Genomic DNA, 15556 nt, shown 5'->3' with positions numbered 1-15556 from the left:
CACTTCGTCCTCAGTCCAGCACTTCTCGATGAGCTTGGGTACAGGCTTCTTCACCAGGCGCTGCAGGGCTTTGCCAGCATCATAACCGCTTTCATGCAGCTAAAACAACAAAAATTTTAGTTAGTTAACTGCACCAAATAACAGACAGGACACAAACCAATAAAAGGCAAGCTCCACATTGACTTTCTCTCACAGGAGAGTCAGGAAAGGGGCACTGAGACTCCATCATTTCAGTACACACGGGAATTTGTTCTCATTCAAGACCATCCTATCCCAACCCCTATTCTACTCGCTCTGGGAGAGGGAGACAGCCAAGGCAGAGAGTATTTTGGCAAAAGTAAGAATAGGATTCCCCTATATTCCCATAAAACAAACATTTAGGGAATGTTTGGCCCTGCCCAGTGCTCAGGACATTCTATGTAATCATTATCTTACCTAATCCTGTGGGGAAAGTATTCTCTCATTTAATCTATGGTTTAGGAGCTATCATCGCCCTATTTCACAGATGAGGAAACTGAGGCACAGAAAGATCAAGTAAAGGTGTTCACCACACTGAGCCAGCAGGTGGTGAAGCCAAGACTCCAACCCAGCCAGGAGGACCCCTACTCTTGCCTCATTCTCCGCAAAGCAGCATAAAGTCATACTTGATTATGTTCTTTCTTTTTAGCATTTCTTAAGTTTTTCGACTGTGCTAATTTCACACACACAAAAAAATTTAAAGTGTCTAAAATTTAAGAGCTTTTTAAAGAACGTAAGTCTGTGATAGTATGCTAGTTTTTCAGTACATATGAATAAAGATGCAGGTTTATCTACATATTCCCTTTAGGACCAGACTTGTTTCTTGTCAACGCTAATCAACTTTTCTCATCCTGCATCTTTTCAACCCTGTGTAGTGTCTGGCACCATGGACTCCTTCCCACCTTGCAAAGATGCTCCAGACACTCCTAGTTTCTGAGTTCCAACTTGCAGATGATGTAGAGAAACAGCAGGTGCAAAGATCCTCTCTTGCTTTATCTACCTCACCATACTGAGGCTGTCACTCAGAATTCTCATCGGAAATCTTTCCTTTACACGTCTAGTCTTCTTACACAAAGAATGATTTTGTCTAAGACTTGTATCTCCAGTGCTGAACACAGTCCATAGTATAAGGTAATACTCCAGAAAAACTTGCTAACTTCCTAAATAAAATACTAGATTCTGGGACACAGCAGTAAACAACACAGAAATCCCTGTTCTTATGCAGTGGACATTCTGATCTTTTCACTCGTGCTTCAATCTCTTATTTCAGCAATGAGCCAGCATTTGTTGAACATTCAGGACAAGTAAAGCTGAACATTCAAGACATGTAAAGAACAAATCTTATTAAGTCACGGTCCTTATTTCCAGGAAACTTACAAATTGGTACGGATACAAAACATACAAAATGACAAGATCAAGTAGGTTGTAATAATTACTCTCCCTTTGGTTTAGGCAAAGACCTATGGAATCACAAGAGGAGAGAGCCATGTGTTTCCTCTTTCTAACAGAAGACTCAGGAGGACATGCAGATGCCTTCCTGGCAACTGCTGGAGCCCCTGGGCTGGGCACACAGTAAGCTGGCAGTGGTAAATATTTGTTGAATGAAATCAATAAATAAGTGCTGAAACACACACTGCAAGTCTCTCTTCCAACTATTTAACTGCTAACGAAAGGATTATCACAAACATTCATTTTCTTTTTCTTTTTTTTTTTTTGAGACGGAGTCTCACTGTGTCTCCCAGGCTGGAGTGCAGTGGCGCAATCTCGGCTCACTGCAAGCTCCGCCTCCCGGGTTCACGCCATTCTCCCACCTCAGCCTCCAGAGTAGCTGGCACTACAGACGCTCGCCACCACACCCGGCTAATTTTTTGTATTTTTAGTAGAAACGGGGTTTCACCATGTTAGCCATGATGGTCTCGATCTCCTGACCTTGTGATCCACCTGCCTTGGCCTCCCAAAGTGTTGGGATTACAGGCGTGAGCCACCGCGCCTGGCCCAAACATCCATTTTCAATGCTTATTCAGCAAAACAGAAAGTATTAAAAATTTGAATTTCCAGAGCATTCTCACAGTTTAGAGGACATTAACTTATTTTAAATCAAGACTGGGAAGTCCAGGCTGTACATGAGCTATAACAATAAATCAACTACCTTAAAACAAAACAAAAGACCTGCCACAATGATCAACACTGGATCCCACTTGGGAGTGGTGGCGCAATGAGTAAATATTAACTTATCTATTTTTATTATTATTTATCATTAGACTAATTTATCACTATCATTAGACTCTTTTAAAAATAAAATACTACTATGATTTGCAAATGTTTGAAAACTATCCAATCTAGCCTTCTTTCAGAGGTATAAAAAGATCTGAAATAAAGTCAGATTCTCATACTTTGCTTAATATTCTCATACTTTGCTTAATAACAAGCAGACATTTGTCAAGTTCTATAATACAATGCGGATTTATAATCACAGGTCAACGTGGATGGGAACTGAATGATAGAATTACATGCCTTTTTAATGCAAAAAGCACACATTTTAGTGATAATTTGAAACTAAATGAAGTTGATCAAATCATAAATTTCTAATGAAAAGCTCATGACAAAATTAACAACTTTTATAAGAGGTAATTATACTGTATGGGGTAATTAATTATAAGAAAAGTGTGAGGCTAGGCACAGTGGCTCACACCTGTAAACCCAACACTTTGGGAGGCTGAGGTAGGAAGATTGAGCTCAGGAATTCAAGACTAACCTGGGCAACATAGTGAGACCTCATCTCTACTAAAAATTTAAGAAATTAGCTGGGCGTGGTGGCATGTGCCTACAGTACCAGCTGTAGTCCCAGCTACTGAGGAGGCTGAGGTGAAAGGACGGCTTGAGCCTGGGAGGATAAGGCTGCGGTAGCCTTGATCACACCACTGCACTACAAGTCTGGGTGACAGAGTGAGACCCTGTCTCCAAAAAAAAAAAAAAAAAAGCGGGAAAAACTATGGACTTTGGAGTCAAACTGCCTGGATTCCAACTCTAGCTCTAGTATTTACTAGGTACATGACCTTGAGAGAGTTACTTATCATTTTTGTGCCTTAATTTTGACATCTTTAAAAATGGATAAAACAATAACATCAACCTCTTAGGGATATGTGAGGATAATATTAGAAAACATATGTTAGCTGCATCTTTTAAAAAGAAAATAAAAAAAAAAAAAAAAGAAGAATTGGCCTCATCTCAAGTTTGATCAACTTTCCAGATTACAGAGTAGTCTTCTCAGAGACAGAAAAAATTTTGTTAAGCTATAAACAAAAACCACTTATGTGTCACATCAAATTACCCAGGTTAAATGAAATTTGATTAAAACTCTGGTATCATATACAGGAAAAATTTTGATTTTTAACATCTTGGCTGGGTGCGGTGACTCACGCCTGTAATCCCAGCACTCTGGGAGGCTGAGGTTGGTGGATCATAGAGTCAGGTGTTGAAGACCAGCCTGGCCAACATGGTGAAACCACATGTCTACTAAAAAACTACAAAAATTAGGCAGGCGTGGTGGCAGGTGCCTATAATCCCAGCTACTTGGGAGGCTGAGGCAGGAGAATCACTTGAACCCAGGCGGCAGAGGTTGCAGTGAGCTGAGATGATGCCACTGCACTCCAGCCTGAGAGACAGAGTGAGACTCCGTCTCAAAAAAATAATAATAGTAATAAGAAAAATAAAATCTTATGTGCCTGCTACCAGGAAATTGCTCATAAGAACATAAAGCCCACTCCAAAAGCAAACTGCTGAGTGGATGAAGTTCAATAAAATATCATTAATCCCTCCGGCATTCCGGCCTTCTGGTGAACCAAGAAGAGCTTTAAACTATAGCTGGAAGAGATGCTTCCACTGAAGTGCTGAACATCTCGTTAAGGTTGTTCCGTTTGTCAGACAGCATGGCTGCAGCTGCACAATGCCCCTCAGCTGAATTTCTAGTGATGAGCTTGGCATTCACACTTCCTTCACAAAACTTTATTTCAGATGGCAGTTTCTCCTGAAGAAGCTATTCCAATAACATGGTAACTCGAGCTTCCTTCCCTACTCTATTCTCTAAATAATGGAGGATTCTCTCCTTTTGTTTGACCTGTTTGTCTGGCTGCCCTCTTAAAATATCCCTATTCCTTAAAAAAAAAAAAAAAAAAAAAGTCCCTATTCCTGACTTTCCGATGATACCAGTAAGTACTGAGAGTCCCTACCTGTCCTCACCCCTACACAAAGATACATCTGAAAAGTAAAAAGTGTGGGATTATTTACCCAAAGTGATACATTTTTTTCTTTTCTTTTCTTTTGGAGACGGAGTCTCATTCTGTTGCCCAGGCTGTAGTGTAGTGGTGCAATCTCAGTTCACTGCAATCTTCGCCTCCCAGTTCAAGTGATTCTCCTGCCTCAGCCTCCCGAGTAGCTAGGATTCCAGGCACCCGCCACCATGCCCAGCTAATTTTTGTAATTTAGTAGAGATGAACAAGTTGGCCAGGCTGGTCTTGAACTGACCTCAGGTGATCAACCCACCTCCAAAGTGCTGGGATTACAACAGGCGTGAGTCACCATGCCCGGCCCCAAAGTGATGAAATATTTCTTCAATGGATGAAGAATATTATTGCGCTATCATCAGTATGTCACAGGGGCAAGTATAAAACTTGGTCAAGTGGCTGTTCTGGTGTGCCCTCCTCCTTAGGGAACCTAAGGGACTTTTTCTTCTTAGGGAACCAAGGGGACTTTTTCTAAAGGGGCACTATCTTCTTAATGTTATAGACATTGACTTCTACCTTGTAGAAATCTTGTCTGAGAAAATTCCAAGACAGAGTTTTACATCTTTAAAGAAATACTTTATATCTTTTTTTTGGAGACAGAGTCTCGCTCTGTCACCAGGCTGGAGTGCAGTGGCGCAATCTCGGTTCACTGAAACCTCCACCTCCCAGGTTCAAGCGATTCTCCTGTCTCAGCCTCCCGAGTAGCTGGGACTACAGGCACGCCACCATGTCCAGCTAATTTTTGTATTTTTAGTAGCGACGGGGTTTCACCATGTTGGCCAGAATGGTCTCGATCTCTTGACCTCATGACCAAGTGTTGGGATTACAGGTGTGAGCCACAGTGCCTGGCCTGTCTTTTTATTAAAGATACACTTTTAACATACTAGAAGTTGTTATGGCCCACACAGCTTCCTAATAGGGAAACTTACCTTTACAACATTTAAGGAAAATTACTGGTGATCAGGACATTTTTCTTTCCTTCAACACATTTATTGAGTGTTCAACTATGCCAGGCACTCTCCTAGGTGCTTTTTTTCTCTCTTTGAGACAGAGTCTTGGCTCTGTCTCCCACGCTGTTAGTGCAGTGGCACGATCATGGCTCACTGAAGCCTCAATCTTCTGGGCTCAAGCAGTCCTCCCACCTCAGCCACCAAAGTACTAGGACAGTTGTGCACCACTCCTAATTTTTGTATTTTTGATGGAAATAGGGTTTTGCCATGCTGCCTGCGGTTGCTGGTTTTTTTTTTTTTTGAGAAACAGTTTCACTCTGTTGCCCGAGCTAGAGTGCAATGGCACAATCAGCCCACTTTCGCCTGAATTCCTGGGCTCAAGCAATCCTCCTGCCGCAGCCTCCCAAGTAGCTCAGCTTACAGGCCTACGCCACCACGCCTGGCTAATTTTTTTTATTTTTTGTAGAGACGGACTCACTATGCCGCCTAGTGTGGTCTCAAACTCCTGGGTTCGAGTGATCTTCCTGTCTAGACCTCCTAAAGTGCTGGGATTATAGGCATGAGCCACTGCACCTGCCCCAAATAACTCTTCTTAAAAGGAGTTTGCTTTCTGGATGATTATGAAGATTTTCTTTCTTTTTCTTTTTTTTGAGACAGAGTCTCACTCCTGTTGTCTAGACTGGAGTGCAGTGGCATGATCTTGGCTCACTACAACCTCTGCCTCCCGGATTCATGTGATTCTTCTGCCTCAGCATCCCGAGTAGCTGGGACTACAGAGGCGCACATCACCACGCCCAGCTAATTTTTGTATTTTTAGTAGAGATGAGGTTTCGCCATGTTGGCCAGGTTGGTCTTGAACTCCCGACCTCAGGTGATCTGCCCACCTCGGCCTCCCAAAGTGTTGGTATTACAGGCATGAGTCACTGCCTCCAGCCAAAATTTTTCTTTAGATGAGGATAATGTTCAAGAAATAATGCTCAAGAAAGAGCTAAACTGGATATTTCAACTATATTCCTTACATAAAGTAGAACTGGTAAATTTATCAAAACACTGGCTATCTTAAATTTCTAAAAATTATCCTTAGAAACATTCCCCTCTAATACAACATCAAGTTCTGAAGGATTGCCATAATTTCATATTGTGAAAAACATTACATAGATTTCAAATTTTAAACACCTGATCATGACCACACAGCTACGTCTACAGTCAGGAAATTAAACACAGGCTTCCCAATACTGCTAAGGTAAAATGTCCTTTAATGTGAATAAGATTTTCTACCATTTCCCTAAGAAGGCTGTTCAAAATAAACTGCAATGAAGATGGGGAAAAAAGAAACACCTCTCAAACGTCTTACAGCTTCACTTTGTAGCCACAGAAAAGCAATTAAAGCAAGATATTTAAACCTTTCTGTCCATTTTGCAGCCAAGCCAGGCTGGTAAAATCTGGGATTAAATGCAATTTTAATGTAGAGTATAGAGAACTGTACATTTTGGAGCTACTGGAAAAAGATCAGTACAAAAAGCAGGGACCAATATAAAGCATCCTGACTCAGTGAGCTTCCAATCTTTGAAAGCTAAGGAAGGGAGAAGCACTTAGATCTTATGCCACCCCCATGCAGTCACTATAGCAGGATGTCATTTAGCAGAAAGCACTTTCAAATTCATTACCACAGGTGTGTGGCAGTGGTGGGTTTTCCCCCCCCTAAATCCAATGATCAAGGAAACATTTACTTGAAAATCTTTCCGCCTCTTTTCCACATCACTAAACTGCATGACTGCACTTCTACCCAAATAAAACCTGTCTTCCCTAAACCACAGGTCAAAACCTAAGATTTATGATTAGGGAATCCTATAACAAAATAGTGATTTCTTCAACAATCCACCAGCCTTTCAAGTCATTCCATCTCAGAACTATCCCTGTTTTGGTGTTTTCTATCAATTGGCCTTTGGTCTCTGGGTGTGCTCCATGGAATCCTCTGAGATGTGATCTTTCCTTCGTTTCTGATTGTTCACTGTGAAAGAAGAAACGTGAGTGAACGCTTTCCCTATGTGGTGTCTAGCCCTCTTCTGCCACACCTTCTGCAGCAGAAGTCCTTGGTGTGCTTGAGATCTAGCAGGACATTCCAGCCTCAGAGGCAGGCTGCTCACACCATATTCTCTTTGCTTCCATTCATTCAACCAAGAGTTACACCAAGCAACTCTGAAAGCTAGCAATGGGGAGGGATACGGTGGTGTGCAAAGACAGGCATGCATGAACTAAGCAAAGTGGACTTCGTAGGGGATTCTAGTGCTAAAAACAATAGTAACTTCTGAATAACAAACACTTCATTTGGCTCCACTATAACAAAAGCAACCACTGCACTGATTCATCCAGAGCCAAAGACACTGTGCCACAGTAACTGGATATATTTAGCTAGTTGCATAAAAAACTCTCAGTAACTAACTCTATGTGCTACAATAAATTATCAACTTGTCAATACCTTCTGCAGCCTAGTGAAAATACACAGGATGTGAGGCAAGTGACAGATTCTTGCCAAGAGCCCTGTCCCAAACCAGCTGAGTTGAGGCTTTCATCTGTTAAATGGGCCTAACACCACCAGCCCTCAGCTGTGTCACAGAACAATGGAAAGTGCTAAATGAGACAAAATGTGTCAAGATACTCTGAAATGTAAAATAGCTGTAAGCTGTACAGTGATATCATCATGGGGAGTAATACTTCAGATACATGGCTCTCACCTAACACTATTCAAACAAGAGGTTCAATTGAGCCAACAATGCCACTAGTCACTACACATCTGCAATTGTCTTACTACAGCCTCTGACCTCCTCCTGATTAGCAGAAGGAAAGGATCATGCTACAAGAAAAACATTTCTGCATAATTGCCCAAGTTAAATCTGCTACTCTCACTCTGCCTGACAAATTATTCCATGCTTATTACTTTCTATAATTTAATATATATAAGTGCTTTACTGGCAAGCTTCTCGAAAGAATAAATAATACTTAATGACGGCCTACAGTTTAATTAACTCATGATTGAACTTCTCTCATGGATTGCTGTAAACATTAAATTATATCCTTCCTCAAAGCTACCATGGATAAAAATCTTGTTTAAAGCTTTAACTCTCTTGCCTAAACAATTCTGAAATTCCAGCAGATCTATATGTTGGGCAGAGGTGGGAGAATCCACCTTAATGCATGGTTTTAAAGTGTGTTATTTTATAGAGCAAGGATGAGGCCTTAATTTTAATAAGATTGAAAATGTGCACATGTCCAAGCACCTCATTAATATTACAGCAGTCATTAAACATCTCTAGGTCTCAGGCAGTCTTATTAGCATAAACTCTGCGTATTACCACAAGGTTTCAAGTTTCTTTTCTGGCTTCTCAGCTACCATTTTCTGTCTGCGTGAGGTTGCAAATAAATTTTCCTTTTGGCATGGCTCAGCTGTCAGGCACCTCTGTTCTATAATGAACCCATGAATTACACCTCCCTGCTCTGACATCTCTGGTCTCACACATCAAAATATTGTTCTTCAATTGTAATTTATAACTTAATTTAAATGTCCCTTTTCCTGTGACCTTTTTAGATCAAATGGCATTGCATCTGGCAGTTTCTACTATGCCAAAGCATACTTTTCAAATACAGCCATTATAATAACTATATAAAAAGCCTACTTAAGTTTGACTGCATTCAGGCTAATTAAATAATTCCAGTCCACTAAGAACAATATCAGACATCAAAGTATTTTGTTATGCAAAATACCTGTTTATATATCACAATAAACTGTCAAAATAACTGAAAAAGGAAAAAAGGAAGGATTTGGAATAAATCTTAAAATTCTTCATATAGTTTTAATTAATTATTTCAACTATTAAGATAAGTGAGAAAGACCTTGCTGAAATATGTTCAAAACAAAATTTAAAAATTTCTTGGCCAGGCGCGGTGGCTTACACCTGTAATCCCAGCACTTTGGGAGGCTGAGATGGGCGGATCACCTGAGGTCAGGAGTTCGAGACCAGCCTGGCCAACATGGTGAAACCCCGTCTCTACCAAAAATACAAAAATTAGCCAGGCATGGTGGCACACACTTGTAATCCCAGCTACTTGGGAGGCTGAGGCAGAAGAATTGCTTGAACCTGGGAGGCGGAGGTTGAAGTGAGCCAAGATGGCGCCACTGCACTCCAGCCTGGGTGACACAGCAAGACTCTGTCTTAAAAAAAAAAAAAAAATTCTTGGCTGGGTGTGGTGGCTCACACCTGTAAACCTGTAATCCCAACATTTTGAGAGGCCAAGATGGGCAGGTCACTTGAGGTCAGAGTTTGAGACCAGCCTGGCCAACATAGTGAAACCCCATCTCTACTAAAAAGAAATATAAAAATTAGCTGGGCGTGGTGGCGTGCGCCTGTAATCCCAGCTACTCAGGAGGCTGAGGCAGAAGAATCCCTTGAACCCGGGAGGTGGAGGTTGCAGTTAGCCGTGATCACGCCACTGCACTCTAGCCTGGGCAAAAAGAGTGAGACTCTGTCTCAAAAAAAAAAAAAAAAAAAAAAAAAAAAAAAAACAAAGAAAAAAATTTCTTATAACCATAATTCACAAATATGAATACATTTCATTTATACCTCTGTCATCGATGACCTAGTGCCAAACATATGAAACACATAAATGTTAAAAAACTAGAATTGAAACTAAGAGCACAATGTTTATTTTTATTTGGCCACTATCATTTCAAATAATGCTATTAGGTACCAGAGAGGCTAAAATTTGTCCGAATGGTCTTATGGGAGCAAAATTCAGGGATAATGGAAAAGATAAAGAATTTAACTGCAAAGGGTAGGGTTTGAGAGAAAGGTCCAGTTAATTTTCAGAAGGAAATATACAGTTATTGAACCAACCTTCCCTCCCTCTTTCCATCACTTTCTGAAACTACAATGTTCCAGGAATTATGTGCCAGCCCCTGGAGTCACATGGAAGAAAGGAGGGGGTCGCAACATTTGCTGAGCAGTGCACAGCGTGCTAGGAACTGTGTTAGGTCTTTATGATTTCATCATTCCACATGCCTCTCTTCCATGGCAAGAGTACTAAAAATGAGGAAATGAAATCGAGAGGTTCAGTACGTTTCTCTAGGCCACCTCCCTAGCAAGTAGTAGCATGAAGATTCTAACATAAACCTATGTTTTAGGAAGATGTCCCTACCCTAGAATGTTGCTACTGGGGCAGTTTAGGACAGGCAATCTGGTGGGAGCAATGGGCACAGGGACTTTTTCGGCTGCAATGACAAAGCAAGCACACTGTCTTTTCTTAACTTGGGGCTAGGGGATGAGGGTGGGTGGAGGAAAGGAGGGAGCCAGCAGTTCGGAAAAGAGGAAAGACGCACATGTAAACAAACTAACAAAAAACCCGCCATCCATGAACACACTCAAAGTGCTAAATGAAAGCTGATGGGGATAACATTTGCTCAGTCTGGAAAATCTAAAATGCATTCACAGAGTAGGTTTTGAAAATCAACAACCAGTGTAATATGATTGACTTGCCTATGCTTTATGAACAGCAACAACCAAATAAAAAACACTATTCTAGGAGAAATAAGCAGTATTATTATTATAGTAAAAATTGGCAGTAATATATCTAGGTAACATCGCCCTTATAACTGAATTTCCTTGGGCTGATACAGCACTGCCATATATCTCATTTGCAATTAGTTCCCACATAATATTATGCCTGGAAATTAGCAGGTCACAGTCTCCTGGCTGTGGTGTTTTTGAAGGTCTTCTAAGAGACCCCCAGGAAAGGAGCCTCAGCCAGGATAGATTAGCAAGTAAGCATCAAATGCTGCCCTTCAACTGAGGAAGGTAAGCTATTTTGAAAACACAAACCAAACCAAACTCTGAACTCTTCACCAATTTTGACCCTCTGTCTATTCTATTTTAAGGCTCTATCTGACATTGTCTTCACACAAACACCAACACCAAGAAGGGCCTCAGGAAGTACTGGTACCAAAAGCACAAGTTCAGGAGTTCTCCAAAGCTGAAACCTAAGCAGGATAGGGTTCCTGGCTCTGGCTTTCGCTTTTAATTTAAATTTAAAAACTCATATATTGTTTTTTAAATAGAGAGAGACAGAGTCTTCGCTGTGTTGCCCAGGCTAGTCTCAAACAATCCTCCCACCTCGGCACCCCAAAGTGCTGGGATTACAGGTGTGAGCCACAGCTCCTGGCCTGGCTCTGGCTTTGATTCAAACATTAGCTCTGGCACAAGCTGTGTGATATTAGGCAAATTAATGGTCTCACTAAACCTCAGTGTTTTCTCCATGGTAGAAAGGGAGAATAGAGTGCCTTTCTTGGAGGTCACCACCGACAGGAGGAAATGCTCCAGAGGACAGCCAACTGAGAAGGGAAGCAACACAGGGAGAGGAGTGAAGGCCCAAGACCTCAGGGCAGAGAGTGTCTCTCATACCACAGGATGACACGAGGAAACCCAACTTCAGCAGCACAGGCTTTGACTCCCCACCCCAGTGCTAAAGAAAGAGAACAAACTGTGGAGCCCAACAGGAATGAATCCTGTTCTACAAAACAGGGCAGGATGAAAGATGAGAACAAGAAGGCAAGCAACAGAGAACTTGGTGATCTGTTGGGACCTGGAGAAACCAGGAGCCTCCGGAGAGAATGAACAGGCTACACTAGGCAGGGCGGACCTGCGTCCTTCGCTTCTTTCGCTGTCACAGAAGAGGCTGAGGTAGGTCATTTTTGGAACTTCGCAGTTTTCAACATTCCTTCACTTTACAAAGACTTTTTAAAAGGCAAAATATTATAGAATATTCTTCTAAAAAGGAATAAACAAATGGTAATAATGTTAATACATTAATTTAGAAAAATAAAAAAACAAACAATATAACCATTGAATTAAGCCACATTCCCCAGGCCAAACACTCAATGAATGGCTCCTGCACAGGCTTCACTTACACTTTAGGGATTAAGGTTGTGCCTCTTAATTTTCAAGTCTCTGTGAAAGCTGAAGTTTATGCCACAGGTCTTTAAATGCAATTATGGATAATTAATCATTTACATAGTTAACATGTCTACAGCTTGACTTCCTTTTTTATAAATGCGAGATCAGCCACAGAATAGTAAAACGGGAGGGTGCGGAGGGTGTAGGCTGCTCGCTGGGGCAGGAGGACTCCACAGAACGCAGTCAATAACCTACTAAGAAGACTCAGTTTGAGGACCCACAATGAGTGTAACTCTCGCCACAGGGAGAAAAGTTACTGGCATATCCGTGAACCTAGACTGTTTATGCTGCTTTTCTCAATAATTATTTGTCAGCTGAGAAAGACCTATGTCTGGCCACAAGTGGAAATGGTTCAGGACCACAAGTGGAAACTAAAACATGTTTTCACTTACTCCTGGCACCCTCACAGCCTTGAAAACAGAAAAAAATATGTGACATGAAACTGGGCAGAAGGCTGGAGGATGACATAAAAACCACAGGTCTAACCACCTCACGTAGGCACTAGTGAACCTATTCATACATGCTAAATTGACCTAGAAAGTATGTGTGAAAGGTTTTCACACAAAAACACAAAAATCAAGACCAGTTACGTCAGTATTAAGAAACATTTATAGTAACTCCTTTATTTTATTTTATTTTATTATTTTTTTTTTTTTGAGAGGGAGTCTCGCTCTGTCGCCCAGGCTGGAGTGCAGTGGCCGGATCTCAGCTCACTGCAAGCTCCGCCTCCCGGGTTTACGCCATTCTCCTGCCTCAGCCTCCCGAGTAGCTGGGACTACAGGCGGCCGTCACCTCGCCCGGCTAGTTTTTTTTTTGTATTTTTTAGTAGAGACGGGGTTTCACTGTGTTAGCCAGGATGGTCTCGATCTCCTGACCTCGTGATCCGCCCATCTCGGCCTCCCAAAGTGCTGGGATTACAGGCTTGAGCCACCGCGCCCGGCCTATAGTAACTCCTTTAAATCCTACTTAGTAGAATTGAGGTACAGAAATAATTGCCCCCAGTCCAAGGGCTCAGCAATCTGAATCTCAGTGCTTTGTGATGAGTGATTCTAAGGTTATGCGAACAACAGTCCACTTAATATTTCTGGCAATGATAATGAAGTTATGGAACAACGAAGACCAAAGAGGCGTACACTGATGCATATAAAGCTCCAGAGTTGGGAAAATATCTGAGCGACTGTACTTTTATCTAAAAACTTCAGCCAAGAACGCAGCTTTAGTAACTAAGAAATAAGCAAAAAGCCTCTGGGCAACCAAAACAGTGTCCCTAAGCCAAGGCCCTGGAGAGCCAGGAAGCCCCCACTCTGAGCCTTAGACACTTAGCTACCTCACAATTCTAGCTTTCCCAATCTAATAACAGGTCTCAAAAGAAAAAATCAGAAAGAGTGCATGATTTCAAAAGAGAAGAGGAGCAGCAGACAGCCTGACTGTGGGAGACACAAAAATTTGGCAACTATTATGCAAACCAAAGAGCTCAAACTCTAACAGTTGCATTCTTTTGTTAACAGACACCAGTAATGATCACTCAGAGGCATCAAGTAAAGGTAGACTTGACTTGAGAAGATATGAAAATGTATTCCTCTTCATTTCTAAAATGGAAGAAAAAAAGTAAAGAAAGAAGAAAAGGAGGAGAAGAGCCAGTTTTCCTAAGAATGCTGGGATAACTAGTACTCCAGAGTGCTGCAGCGGCTGGAATACACAGCCCAACAAATACTGGGTGTGGGGAGAAGGTAGGCCATCCAACAAATAGGGGAGCAGGAAGGACAGGAGGGGGGCACCACAGTGTCATTATCTATGAACCCCAGCAAGTCGCTGGTTAAGGGGGAAACATCTAAGATTCTGGAGGACAGGCTGGCCAGGACAACACAGGTTGTCAGAGTCCAGTGGGGCTGGGCTCTGGGCAGGGCTGTGGAACTGAAGCTAAAACAGACATCAGAGACTTGAAAAAGCTACAGCTTCAAGGATCAGCTGGGTTTGTCCCAGGCCAGGTCAAAGACCAATCTTAAAACAACACAACTTCCCACAAGGGTCACTAGCGAGCAATACCTTCCCTACTCTATCAGGCCCAGGCTAGGACTGGGGCAGGCTGGACCCAGTTTTGAGGGGCTAGGGTAGTGGCTGAGAAGAAACACTAGGCAACCTGGGAGGTCAGAACATATCAATTAATGTGACAGTTATACATGACAATTTTGTTATCTAAATAAATATATTCTTTGCATAAGGAAGCCAAATACTCCTTATTTTATAACTCAAATGTCCTCACGTTACAGAAATATCATAGCCACTACTAGAAATATTTTTATATATTCTCAATATCAGAAAGTCCACACTTTAAATAAGTCATAACAGCCGGGCAAGGTGGCTCACACCTGTAATCCCAGCACTTTCAGAGGCCAAGGCAGGAGGACTTCTTGAGGTCAAGAGTTTGAGACCAGCCAGGACAACACAGTGAGACCCTGTCTCTACAAAAAAATAATTTAAAATAAATAAATAAAAATAAGCAAGTCACAACAGATGGAAAAATAATAAAATAATAATAAATAATGAACTTTTTTAACATTTCAAAATAAGTAATATATTTTAGTAATATTTTATATAATAGTCATTTTAACTGTGGTAGGCCAAAAAATGACCACCAGAAGATATATACATCAAATCCCTGGAGCCTATGAACATGACCTTATTTGGGAAAAGGGTCTTTGCAGATGTGCTAAGGATTTTAAAACAAAGGAGATGATTCGAGATTACTTAGGTGGGCCCTAACTCCAATGACAAGTACTTATAAAAGAGAGGTGGTAGAGAAACCAAGACTGGAGAAGACACAGACACACAGAAGAGAAGGCAGAGTGAAGATGAGCAGAGAAAGATGGGGCCACAGCCAAAATATGCAAACAGCCACCAGAAGGTGCAAGAGGCGAAGAGTGGACTCTGCCCGGAGGAGCCAGAGGGGTACCCCACTGACAACTTGATGTCAGATTTCTGGCTTCCAGAACTGTGAGAGAACACCTCTCTGTCGTTTAAGCCACCAAGTTTGGGAAATTTGTTACAGAAGCCACAGGAAACAAATACACTAACCTTCAAAAATTGGGGATAAAAAATTATTTAAGAGAGTTGTAAAAAAGCATTCTGAGGTATATTTCCAAAACATAGGAAATGAATACTACGACAAATATTATGAATTTTAGAATTTTGTAGTATGCTGCAGAACTAATACATGAGCCCTTCTGAAACTCATGGGCCTGATTTGCTCTAACAATGAAGTGTTCACTTAGATTCTCATCAAATACCCTCCCCACAAGGG

At 41.5% G+C, this 15556-nt stretch overlaps 1 protein-coding gene across 7 annotated transcripts in view; it reads right to left on the bottom strand.

Annotated features, from left to right (window-relative positions):
- The window catches only part of LOC105479209 (arginine-glutamic acid dipeptide repeats), a 466387-nt gene that overhangs the window by 108858 nt on the left and 341973 nt on the right, over nt 1-15556 (bottom strand). For all 7 annotated transcript variants that reach the window (XM_071066820.1, XM_071066814.1, XM_011737100.2 and 4 more), the window contains one exon: nt 1-99. In XM_071066820.1, the coding sequence (XP_070922921.1) occupies nt 1-99 (99 nt within the window). The remainder of the gene's footprint in view (nt 100-15556) is intronic.

Source organism: Macaca nemestrina, chromosome 1, assembly GCF_043159975.1.
Source record: "Macaca nemestrina isolate mMacNem1 chromosome 1, mMacNem.hap1, whole genome shotgun sequence".
Lineage (NCBI taxonomy): Eukaryota > Metazoa > Chordata > Mammalia > Primates > Cercopithecidae > Macaca > Macaca nemestrina.
The sequence above is the reverse complement of the archived record's forward strand: the minus strand, read 5'-3'. Positions and strand labels throughout refer to the sequence as shown.